This window comes from Somniosus microcephalus, chromosome 6 (genome assembly GCF_052327205.1).
Source record: "Somniosus microcephalus isolate GS21.2 chromosome 6, FLI_Smic_1.0, whole genome shotgun sequence".
In the NCBI taxonomy this organism is placed as follows: domain Eukaryota; kingdom Metazoa; phylum Chordata; class Chondrichthyes; order Squaliformes; family Somniosidae; genus Somniosus; species Somniosus microcephalus.
The window spans coordinates 7,460,531-7,473,950 of record NC_140992.1 but is presented as its reverse complement, the minus strand read 5'-3'; the positions used below and the strand labels follow the sequence as shown (position 1 = coordinate 7,473,950).

At 45.3% G+C, this 13,420-nt stretch overlaps 1 protein-coding gene across 1 annotated transcript in view; it reads right to left on the bottom strand.

The window, feature by feature from the left end:
* LOC147115417 (extracellular calcium-sensing receptor-like) overlaps positions 1-2,943 on the bottom strand; it is a 38,978-nt gene extending 36,035 nt beyond the window's left edge. The window contains exon 1 of the mRNA XM_085989411.1: positions 2,735-2,943. Within this exon, the coding sequence (XP_085845537.1) occupies positions 2,735-2,943 (209 nt within the window). The remainder of the gene's footprint in view (positions 1-2,734) is intronic.
* Positions 2,944-13,420: the final 10,477 nt, after the last annotated feature.

The following is a 13,420-nucleotide window of genomic DNA, read 5'->3' as shown; positions in this document are numbered from 1 at the left end:
ATTCTACATCTTGATCTTCTAGTCCAATATAATTTCTCACTACTGCACTGATCTCATCGCTTATTAACAGAGCTACACCACTTCCTTTTCCTTTCTGCCTATCATTACAAAATGGCAAATATCCCTGAATATTCAGTTCCCAGCCTTGGTCACCTTGCAACTACGTCTCTGTAATGGCTATCAGATCATACCCATTTATTTCTATTTCTGCTGTCAACTCACCTATCTTGTTACGAATGCTGTGTGCATTCAGATATAGTGCTTTTAATGTTGTCTTTTTACCATTTTCCCTACTCTGACCCCTCTTTCTGATGCACTCTTATGTGTATACGCTCTGCCCCTACCTGTTACACTCTGGTTATCATTACCCCTATCGCTACCCTGCACTTTTGCCTTCTCATTTTTTTTGGACTTTTTAAGTTTCCACTCAGTGTATCCCTCCCCCCACTATTTAGTTTAATGCCCTATCTACAGCCCTAGTTATTCGATTCGCCAGGGCACTGGTCCCAGCCTCCTTCGAATGAAGCCCGCCCCGATGGAACTGATCCCTCTTATCCCAGTACAGGTGCCAGTGCCCCAGGAATCAAAACCCATTTCTCCCACACCAATCTTTGAGCCACTCGTTCATCCCTCTGATCTTATTTACCCTATGCCAATTTGCACGAGGCTCAAGTAGTAATCCAGAGATTATTACATTTGTGGTTCTGCTTTTTAATTTAGATTCTAGCTGCTCATACTCCCTCAGAAGAACCTCTTTCTTTGTCCTACCTATGTCATTGGTACCTACATGGACCACGACAACTGGATCTTTCCCATCACACTCTAAGTTCCACTCCAGCCCAGAAGAGATCTCCTTTATCCTGGCACTGGGCTGACAGCACAGCCTTTGGGACTCACGCTCTTGGCTGCAGAGAACAGTGTCTATCCCCCTAACTATACTGCCCCTACCACTACCATATTTCTTTTAGCTCCCCCCACTTGAATGGCTCCCTGTACCACGGTGCTGTGGTCAGTTTGCTCATCATCACTGCAGTCCCTGCCCTCGTCCAGACAGGGAGAAAGAACCTCGTAAGTGTTGGACAACTGCAAGATCTGAGGCTCCTCCAGCACTACCTCCTGGGTCCCCATACCTGCTTCGCTCGTAGTCACGCCTACCTGCCGCTGAGCACGGACCAAATTTGAATGAATTAATCTAAGGAGTGTGACTGCCTACTGGAACACAGCGTCGTGGTAGCTCTTCACCACACAGACTGCAGCGGTTGAAGAAGGCGGCTCACTGCCACCTTCTCAAGGGACAATTAGGGATGGGTAATAAATGCTGGCCTTGCCAGAGACGCCCACATCCCATAAACGAATAATAAATTGTTAGTTACACTGTTTTACATAGGATGTCATAGGATACACAGCACAGAAACAAGCCATTCGGCCCAACCAGTCCATGCCAACGTTTAAGCTCCACTCCACTCGAGCCTCCTCCCATCTTTCCTCATCTTACTCTGTCAGCATAACCCTCTGTTCTCTTCTCCGTCATATGCTTATCAAGTCTCCCCTTAAATGCAACTATATTATTTGCTTCAACTACTCCCTGTGGTAGCGAGTTCCACATTCTCACCACTCTCTGGGTAAAGAAGTTTCTTCTGAATTCCCTATTGGATATCTTGGTGACTATCTTATATTGATGACCTCTAGTTATGCACTTCCCCACAAGTGGATACATACTCTCTGTATCCACTCTATCAAATCCTTTCATAATTTCAAAGATGTCAATTAGGTCACCCCTCAGCCTTCTTTCTTCAAGCGAAATTAGACCGAGCCTGACCATCCTTTCCTGATAGATATACCCCTGAATTTCTGGTATTATCCCTGTAACTCTTCTCTGCACCCTCGCAAGTGCCTCTGTTACACTGCTGTGTACGATTTCTATTGCTGATGATTTTCATCTTAGTAACCATGATAATAGAATAAAATCACAGAATCTTACAGCAGAGTTGGAGGCCATTCGGCCCGGCATGCTTCTAAAAGTTCTTGCAAAGAGCTATGGAACTTAGTCCCACACCTCAGATTTTTCAACATAACCCTGCAAATTAGTGCTCTCCAACTGCATTTCCAATTGCATTTTGAGAGTTTCTATTAATATTTAGACACTATAGAAGATTTTGAAAATATTCAGTGATAGTAATAATGTTACAGGGCGAATCGTTCATAAACTTACACAGATTGCACAGTGCAGTGACATGCCATTAGGACCAACAAGTCCATGCCTGTCTTTAAGCTACACAACCCTCTTCAGCTATCCTATCAGAATATCCTTCTATTCCTTTCTCCCTCATGTGCTCATCCAGCTTCCCCTGAAATGCATCGATGCTATCACCTCAACTGATACTTGTGGTAGTGAGATCCACATTCTAGCCACTCTCTGGGTAAAGAGGTTTGTCCTGAATTCCCTATTGGATTTATTAGTGACTATCTTATAGAAATGACCTCGCAGTTTGATTTCACCCACATTTTTGTGCAGTTCCAGCTGCTTGGTAGAGACCAAAGCCTGCAATCAGATAAATGTTTAATGATTAAGCAATTTACATTGGCTGAAAATTGCCTCCCTGAATACAATATAAAAGAAATATATTTAGCAAAATGCCACTCGGAATGGAAAACATTATGAGCATTAACTCAAACAGGACTGTTAGTTAAACTTGGTCGAAAATAAGAACGACCACACCAGAACTGAACTAACCTTCCACATATTGTTTCTTCTGGTGGTTTTGTAAATACATTGTTCTGCTCAAACCTGTTCGAGTGCACAGCAAACAACCCTCCAAGCACGATATCCCCATCCTTAGATATATTGGGTAGAGAGAATCTTGCCCGAAGTGTGCAGGTTCGCTCATATGACCCCCGTGCAATAAACATCATCAGCTGCACTCCCAACATAAGCTGAAACATCGCAGAATTGAGGATATCTATTACTGATTACCGTGCAACGCGTTAACAATTCTGTTTGTGCTCTTAATATAGTCTGTAACTAACGAATATCTGGAGCGCTTGGTTTCAAACGCCGAAAAACAAATAGGAAACTGTTGTGTCTGCCTCCGGGAAATTAGTCAATATCCTAAGCGAATACAAATGCCTTTGTGACTATGAAATGCTACAGCTCATCCCATGTGTCAATTTCTAAGTGATCAGTGCATGGTTCATTTTGCAATTAAGCCGGAAGCCAAAACAAGAATGCAGAAGAACAAGAATTAATGAGGAAATTATGCGGGAGATGCAAAACGAGTCCATAAGTTCAGCAAGGACAATGTAAAAAAAATGCTTCCAAATGGATGGACAAGAAGATTTAAATATTAGGAGGGAAAATATTTACAAAGCTTACAGGGCGAAGAATGAGTTCGAACGTTGAACAAGGACAAGAAATATGTCAAAAAAGCGTTTGCGTGTGTCAAGTGAGGCGGGAAGGAATACAGCAGCAAATTCAAACATGATTCCCAAATATTCTTCCGTTACTATAAAAACAATTAATGAGAGAGACAAAGGGGTCATTTGTGATGCGCTAAAAGTCACTTTAAGAGAATAATTGAGCTCTCATAAGGTTTGAAAGAGGGGCGGATGTAGTTTCCTCGACAGATCCGTTGATTGTGGGATCGCTTAGAGCCTGTCTATAGCATGCTGCTTCCGCGTTTTAACATGCATCACCTGTGTTGCAGCTTCCACAGGTTCGCACCTCATTTTCAGGTACGCCTGGTGCTGCTCCTGGCATGCTCTTCTACACTCCTTATTGAACCAGGTTTGGTCCCCTGGCTTGACGGTAATGGTAGAGTGAGGGATATGCCGGGCCATGAGGTTACAGATTGTGTTGGAGTACAATTCTGCTACTGCTGATGGCCCATGGCGCCTCATAGATGCCCAGTTTTCAGCTGCTAGATCTGTTCTGAATCTATTCCATTTAGAACGGTGGTAGTACCACACAACACGATGGAGGATACCCTCAGTGTGAAGACGGGAGTTCATCACCACAATGATTGTGCGGTGGTCACTGCTACCAATACTGTCATGGATAGATGCATCTGCGACAGGTAGATTGGTGAGGACGAGGTCAAGTAGGTTTTTCCCTCGTCTTGGTTCTCTCACCGCCTATCGCAGGCCCAGACTGGCAGCTATGTCATTTAGGGCTCGGCCAGCTCGGTGGTGCTACCAAACCACTCTTGTTGATGAACATTGAAATCCCCCACCCAGAGTATATTATGTGCCCTTGCTACTCTCAGTGCTGCTTCCAAGTGCTGTTCAACATGGAGGAGTACTGATTTTTCAGCTGAGGGAGGGCGGTAGGTGGTAATCAGCAGGAGGTTTCCTTGTCCATGCTTGACCTGAAGCCATGAGACTTCATGGGGACCCGAATCAATATTCAGGGCTACCAGGGTCACTCCTTCTCCACTGTATACCACTGTACCTCCACCCCTGCTGGGTCTGTCCCGCCGGTGGGAATGGATGGTGATGGAGATGTGTGGGACATTGGCTGAAAGGTATGATTCTGTGAGTATGAATATGCCAGGCTGTTGCATGACTAGTCTGTGGGACAGCTCTCCCAATTTTGGCACAAGTCCCCAGATGTTGGTGAGGAGGCCTTTGCAGTGTCGACTGGGCTGTGTGTGCCGTTGACATGTCAGTAGCCAATAGGTCCATCTGGTTTCATTCTTATTATTGTTTTCCATAGCGGTTTGCTACAACTGACTGACTTGCTAGGCCATTCCAGTGGCCAGTTAAGAGCCAGCCACATTGCTGCGGGTCTGCAGTCAGACCAGGTAAGGACGGCAGGTTTCCTTCCCTAAAGGACATTAGGGAACCAGTTGGGTTTTTACGACAATCTGATAGTTTCATGGTTAACATTACTGACACTAGCTTTTTATTCCAGATTTATTTAATTAACTGAATTCAAATTCCCCAGCTGCCGTGGCGGGATTTGAATTCACGTCTCTGGATCAATCGCCCAGGTCTCAGAGACAGTACAAATATGCTACCATTCCTTTATTGTGGAGACGGATTCTGGTCTTCACACTGCAAACACCCACCATCATGCTGTGTGGCACTACCACCAAGCTAAATGGGTTAGATTCCCAACAAATCTAGAAGCTCAAAACTGGGCATTCATGAGGCGCTGTGGGCCATCAGCAGCAACAGAATTGTATTCCACCGCAATCTGTAACCTCATGGCCCGGCTTATTCCTCACTCTACCATTACCATCAAGCCAGGGGACCAAACCTGGTTCAATAAGGAGTGTAGAAGAGCATGCCCAGAGCAGCACCAGGCGTACCTAAAAATGAGGTGCCAACCTGGGAAAGCAGCAACACAGGACTGCAGCATGCTAAAAAGCAGAAGCAGCATGCTATCGACAGGGCTAAGCAATCCCACAATCAACGCATCAGACCAAAGCTCTGCAGTTCTGCCACATCCAGTCACAAATGGTGCTGGACCATTAATCAACTAACGGGAGGAGGAGGCTCCATGAATATCCCCATCCTCAATGATGGTGAAGCCCAGCACGTGAATGCAAAAGACAAAGCTTAAGCGTTTCCAACCATCTTAAGCCAGAAGTGCCGAATGGATGATCAATATCGGCCTACTCCTCAGGTGTCCACCATCACAGAAGACAGTCTTCAGCCAGTTTAATTCACTCCACATGATATCAAGAAACGGCTGAGCACACTGGATACAGCAAAGCCTATGGGCCCCGACACCATTCTGGCTACCATGCTGAGGATTTGTGCTCCAGAAGTAGCCGCGCCTCTAGCCAAGCTGTTCCAACACTGGCATCTATCCCAGGTATGTCCTGTCCACCAAAAGCAGGACAAATCCAATCCAGCCAATTACCGCCACATCAGTCTACTTTCAATCATCAGCAAAGTGATGGAAGGTGTCATCGACAGTGCTATCAAGCGGCACTTACTCACCAATAACCTGCTCACTGGTGCCCAGTTTGGGTTCAGCCAAGACCACTCATCTTCCGACCTCATTACAGCCTTCGTCCAAACATGGACAAAGGAGCTGAACTCCAGAGGTGAGCGGAGAGTTACTGGGTTCAAACGAAAGTTAACCTTACGTTTCTCACTCTAGCAATGTTGCCTGACCTGCTGAGTGGTTATATATTGTTTGTTGTCATGTACATAGCATGATGCAAAGCAACAGTAAGGCAAAGGGGAACTCAAACGATACATGAACAGCATACAATTAAGCAACATGAAAATGAAATAGGATCAGGAAAATGATTTGTTAACGGGTGTGGAGCCTCAAAAGCCAAATCCATGTGGGGCCGATAAGCCATAACCAGGGATACAGGAATCGATTTAGAACCCGCCCCCGAGTTCGATGATGTCTGCTGGGTAGGTGATAAAGTTACTACATTTGGCTTCAGTGCACCTGCCTTAAGCAGGGAAATCGTCTTGGGATCCCACTCCTGATGGTTACTGGAATTATATATCTTCCGGTCATTTGAGGGCACCCTTCAGGCCTGATAATAATTAAATCGCCTACCAATGCTCATTGGGCTGAGGTAGGGAGGGAAGCAATGCCGCTTAGTTAATTTCTATTGTATTTTGCTCCGAATTTAAATTCAGAGTGATCATTACAACGCATTTTTGACTCTCTCTGCACAGGTGCACGCGATCCGGTCGCGCATGCGTAGTACCAAACGATGTGCCCGCAGCCTGCACTGCCATGCTTCCCTCAGCTCTGGATGGAGAAGGTCAGGGACTCTGGTTGGTGTCCGGGAGCGGGGGATAGAAAGCTGGCAGAGGAGAGCAGATCAAAGCGGAGAGAGAGAGGAGAGGGGATGTAAGAGGAGATACGATTTACGAGGGAGAGATAAAACAGGGAACTACAGACCAGTTAGCCTAACATCAGTAGTAGGGAAAATGATAGAATCTGTTATTAAGGACGTGGTAACAGTGCACTTAGAAAATAATAATATGTTTGGGCAGAGTCAACACGGATTTATAAAAGGGAAATCGTGTTTGACAAATCTGTTAGAGTTTTTTAAAGTTGTAACTAGCAGAATAGATAAGGAGGAACCAGTGGATGTGGTGTATTTGGATTTTCAAAAGGCATTCCATAAGGTGCCACACAAGAGGTTATTAAACAAAATTAGGGCTCATGGGGTTGGGGGTTATACTGAGGATTGGTTAACGGACAGAAACCAGAGAGTAGGAATAAATGGATCATTTTCGGGTTGGCAGGCTGTAACAATTGGGGTACCGCAAGGATCAGTGCTTGGGCCTCAGCTATTCATGAATTACATCGATGATTTGGATGAGGGGACCAAATGTAATGGGCCGGATATTCCGATCCCTACGGGTGGGTACGCACTGTGTACCCAACCGTAGGGACATCGGAAATGCCGGTTTCAGGCATGCACAGCGCATGCGCTGGAAACCGACATTTCCGATCTGTCATGAAAGCACTTGACAGATCCTCCAGCTGCCCGGGAGAAGGGCTTCTGTGGGTGGATAGTTCCACTTTTTGGAGCTCCTCCACCCACAGAAAACCCTTACAATTCTTACGCCTGGGAAAAGCAGGTGTAAGGCCTGCTTTTACCAGGATAAGAGTAGAAAAAAGTTTTTAAAAATTCACTGATTTATACTTTAAAAATCCTTTAAAAAAGGTAAGTTTATTTCAGTCCTGTAAAATACTTCAATTATTTTTTCAAAAAATTAAATTTTTGTTTAAAATACATTGTAAAAAATGTATTGTAATTTAAAGTCATTTTAAAAATGTAATTTTTTTTTTATTATTTAAAGTTTTCTATGCTTTTTCATTGATCTCCATTCATATATTTGACAGGTCTTCCTGTGGGTGAGGCCACACCTGGAATAGTGTGTACAGTTTTGGTCTCCTTACCTAAGGAAGGATATAGGTTTTTTTTATATTCGTTCATGGGATGAGGTTGTCACTGGAAATTATAGCCCATCACTAATTTCCCTTGAGAAGGTGGTGGTGAGCCTCCATCTTGAACTGTTGCAGTCTGTGTGGTGAAGGTACTCCCACAGTGCTGTTAGGGAGGGAGTTCCAGGATTATTACCCAGCGACGATGAAGGAACGGAGATGTACTTCCAAGTCAGGATGCTGTGTGATTTGGAGGAGAACTTGAAGGTGGTGGTGTTCCCATGAACCTGCTGCCCTGGTCCTTCTAGGTGGTAGAGGTCGTGGGTTTGGGAGGTGCTGCCGAAGAAGCCTTGGCGAGTTGCTGCAGTGCATCTTGTAGATGGTACACACTGCAGCCACGGTGCGCCGGTGGTGGAGCGAGTGAATGTTTAAGGTGGTGAATTGGGCGCCAATCAAGCGGGATGCTTTGTCTTGGATGATGTCAAGCTTCTTGAATGTTGTAGGAGCTGCAGTGATCCACGCAAGTGGAGAGTATTCTGTCACACGCCTTACTTGTCCCTTGTAGATGGTGGAAAGGCTTTGGGGAGTCAGGAGGTGAGACACTCGCCGCAGAATACCGAGCCTCTGACCTGCTCTTCTTGCCACAGTATTTATGTGGCTGGTCCAGTTAAGTTTCTGGTCAATGGCGACCCTCAGGATGTTGATGATGGGGGATTCAGCGATGGAAATGCCGTTGAATGTCAAGGGGCATTGTTAGACTCTCGCTTGTTGCAGATAGTCATTGTCTGGCACTTGTGCGTGCAAATGTTACATGCGACTTATCAGCCCAAGCCTGAACGTCGTCCGGGTTTGGTTGCATGTGGGCAAGAGGGAGTGCCATAGAGGGAGTGCAACGAAGGTTCGCCAGACTTGTTCCTGGGACGGGGCGATTGTCCTATGAGAAGAGATTGAGTAGACTAGGCCTATATTCTCTAGAGTTTAGAAGAATGAGAGGTGATCTCATTGAAACATTTAAAATTCTTGCAGGCCTTGACAGGGTAGATGCAGGGAGGATGTTTCCCCTGGCTGGGGAGCATAGAACGAGGTTTCTCAGTATCAGAATAAAGGGTCAGCCATTTAGGACTGAGATGAGGAAAAAAAATTCACTCAGAGGGTGGTGAATATTTGGAAATGCTCCACCCCAGAGGGCTGTGGGAGTTCAGTCGTTGAGTTTATTCAAGTCAGAGATCGATAGATTTTTGGAAATTAATGGAATCGTGGGATATGGGGATAGTGCAGGAAAGTAGAGTTGAGGCATGATCTTCTTAAATGGCAGAGCAGACTCGAGGGGCAGAATGGACTACTCCTGCTCCTATTTCTTAGGTTCTTATATTCTTATGATCAAAAAGAGGGAGGGAGGAGAGGGAATCGACGGGAGGAGAGAGCGGATCAAAGAGGATGAGAGAGGGGATCGAAGGGAAGAGGAGATTGAATGGGGGAGGAGATTGGATCGATGGGGAAGAGGGGAGATGAGAGACGGGGGAAATCGAAGGGGCAGAGAGGAGAGAGGGGATCGAAGCAGGGAGAAGCGGGGTTCAGAGAGGAGAGGGTACATAAGAACATAAGAACATAAGAAATAGGAGCAGGAGTAGGCCAATCGGCCCCTCGAGCCTGCTCCGCCATTCAATAAAATCATGGCTGATCTGATCCTAACCGCCAATCCACGATCACAGAACCATCTCCTGTATCTAACAGAATTAGACACAAGAAATAGGAGCAGGCTCAGGCTACACAGCCCCTGGGCCCGCTCCGCTACCCACAGGGCCATGACCGATCCGAACCTAGACTCATGTCCAAATTCCTGCCCGCTCCCCGTAACCCTTAATTCCCTTCACTTCTAGGAAACTGTCTATTTCTGTTTTAAATGTATGTAATGATGTAGCTTCTACAGTTTTTTGGGGCAGCATATTCCATGGACCTACCACCCTCTGAGTGAAGTAGTTCCTCCTCATCTCAGTTTTGAAAGAGCAGCCCCTTATTCTAAGACTATGCCCCCTAGTTCTAGTTTCACCCATCATCGGGAACATCTTCCCTGCATCCACCCGATCCAACCCCTTCACAATCTTATATGTTTCAATAAGATCGCCTCTCATTCTTCTGAACTCCAATGAGTAGAGTCCCAATCTACTCAACCTCTCCTCATATGTCCATCCCCTCATCCCCGGGATTAACCGAGTGAACCTTCTTTGTACTGACTCGAGAGCAAGTATGTCCTTTCTTAAGTATGGACACCAAAACTGTATGCAGTATTCCAGGTGCGGTCTCACCAATACCTTGTACAACTGAAGCAATACCTCCCTATTGTTATATTCTATCCCCCAGCAATGAAAGCCAACATTCCATTGGCCTTCTTAATCACTTGCTGCACCTGCATACTAACCTTTTGAGTTTCGTGCACCAGGACCCCCAGATCCCTTTGCACTTCAGTACTTTCCAGTTTCTTGCCATTAAGATAATAAATTGCTCTACGATTTTTCCTGCCAAAGTGCATAACCTCACACTTTCCAGTATTGTATTCCATCTGCCAAATCTCTGCCCAGTCACTTAGCCTGTCTATGTCCCCTTGAAGGTTTTTTATGTCCTCCTCACTCACTACTTTCCCCCCCATCTTAGTATCATCTGCAAACTTTGATATGTTACACTCGGTCCCCTCCTCCAAATCGTTAATATAGATTGTAAAGAGTTGGGGACCCAGCACTGACCCCTGCGGAACACCACTAGTTACTGATTGCCAGTCTGAGAATGAACCATTTATCCCAGCTCTCTGCCTTCTGTTAGATAGCCAATCCTCTATCCATGCCAGAATATTACCCCCAATCCCGTGATTTTTTATCTTAAGCAATAATCTTTTGTGTGGCACCTTGTCAAATGCCTTTTGGAAGTCTAAATACAATAAATACACTGAAGGCAGCGAGATAAGAGGGGATCGAAGGGGGGTGAGAGATGATCAGAGTGGGGAGTGGAGGGGTTGAGAGAAGAGTGAGGGTCGAATGGGTGGAGAGGGAAGAGGGGATCAAAGGGGAGGGAGAAAGCAGAGAGGAACAGTGGGGATTGGGAAGAACGTGATCCAGGTCTAAAGTGGTGGATGAGAGCGAGAACGTGATCCAGCTGGGAAGATGGATTAAGTTCTCCCTCCTCTGTTAGATGTGGATCACGTTCTTCGAACCCCACCTCCTTTACACCCACACCAGGGGTGTGACAAGTGATAACATTGGACTGGATGTAATCCGGAGCTCATGACACCATCACACAGAAACATAGAAAAGTAGGAGCAGGGCTAGGCCATTCAGCCCATCGAGCCTGCTCCGCCATTTAATATGAGCATGGCGGATCCTCTATCTCAACACCATATTCCTGCTCTCTCCCTATACCCCTTGATGCCTTTTGTGTCTAGAAATCTATCTATCTCCTTCTTAAATATATTCAGTGACTTGACCACCACAGCCTTCTGTGGTAGAGGATTTCACAGGTTCACCACCATCTGAGTGAAGAACATAAGAACATAAGAAATAGGAGCAGGAGTAGGCCAATCGGCCCCTCGAGCCTGCTCCACCATTCAATAAGATCACGGCTGATCTGATCCTAACCGCCAATCTACTATCACAGAACCATCTCCTGAATCTAACAGAATTAGACACACGAAATAGGAGCAGGATCAGGCTACACGGCCCCTGGGCCCACTCCGCTACCCACAGGGCCATGACCGATCCAAACCTAGACTCATGTCCAAATTCCTGCCCGCTCCCCGTAATCCTTTATTCCCTTTACTTCTAGGAAACTGTCTATTTCTGTTTTAAATTTATGTAATGATGTAGTTTCTACAGCTTTTTGGGGCAGCATATTCCATGGACCTACCACCCTCTGAGTGAAGTAGTTCCTCCTCATCTCAGTTTTGAAAGAGCAGCCCTTTATTCTAAGACTATGCCCCCGAGTTCTAGTTTCACCCATCATCGGGAACATCCTCCCCGCATCCACCCGATCCAACCCCTTCACAATCTTATATGTTTCAATAAGATCGCCTCTCATTCTTCTGAACTCCAATGAGTAGAGTCCCAATCTACTCAACCTCTCCTCATATGTCCATCCCCTCATCCCCGGGATTAACCGAGTGAACCTTCTTTGTACTGACTCGAGAGCAAGTATGTCTTTTCTTAAGTATGGACACCAAAACTGTATGCAGTATTCCAGGGGCGGTCTCACCAATACCTTGTACAACTGAAGCAATACCTCCCTATTTTTATATTCTATCCCCCTAGCAATGAAAGCCAACATTCCATTGGCCTTCTTAATCACTTGCTGCACCTGCATACTAACCTTTTGAGTTTCGTGCACCAGGACCCCCAGATCCCTTTGTACTTCAGTACTTTCCAGTTTCTTGCCATTAAGATAATAACTTGCTCTACGATTTTTCCAGCCAAAGTGCATAACCTCACACTTTCCAGTATTGTATTCCATCTGCCAAATCTCTGCCCACTTACTTAGCCTGTCTATGTCCCCTTGCAGGTTTTTTATGTCCTCCTCAATCACTACTTTCCCTCCCATTTTAGTATCATCTGCAAAATTTGATATGTTACACTCGGTCCCCTCCTCCAAATCGTTAATATAGATTGTAAAGAGCTGGGGACCCAGCACTGGCCCCTGTGGAACACCACTAGTTACTGATTGCCAGTCCGAGAATGAGCCATTTATCCCAACTCTCTGCCTTCTGTTAGATAGCCAATCCTCTATCCATGCCAGAATATTACCCCCAATCCCGTGTTTTTTATCTTAAGCAATAATCTTTTGTGTGGCACCTTGTCAAATGCCTTTTGGAAGTCTAAATACACTACGCCCACTGGTTCCCCTTTATATACCCTATATGTTACTTCCTCTAAGAAGTCCAATAGATTTGTCAAACATGACTTCCCCTTCATAAAACCATGCTGACTTTGTCCTATTAAATTATGATTATCCAAATGTCCTGTTACTGTCTCCTTAATAACGGACTCCAATATTTTACCTACCACAGATGTTAGGCTAACCGGTCTATAGTTTCCAGCCTTCTGTCTACTGCCCTTTTTAAATAAGGGCGTTACATTTGAAGTTTTCCAGTCTGCTGGGACCTTTGCTGAGTCCAGGGAGTTTTGGAAAATTATTACCAATGCATCCACAATCCCTACCGCCACTTCTCTCAAGACCCTAGGATGTAAGCCATCAGGTCCAGGTGATTTATCCACCTTGAGCCCCATTATTTTACCGAGTACCACTTCCTTAGTGATTTTGATCGTGTTTAGCTCCTCCCCCCTATAGCCCCCTGTTTGTCCAGTGTTGGGATATTCTTAGTGTCTTCTACTGTAAAGACTGATACAAAATATTCTTTCAGTGTTTTTGCCAACTCCATATTTCCCACCATTAATTTCCCGGTCTCATCCTCTAAGGGACCAACATTTACTTTAGCCACCCTTTTTCTTTTTATATAACTATAAAAACTATTACTATCTGTTTTTATATTTTTTGCTAATTTACTTT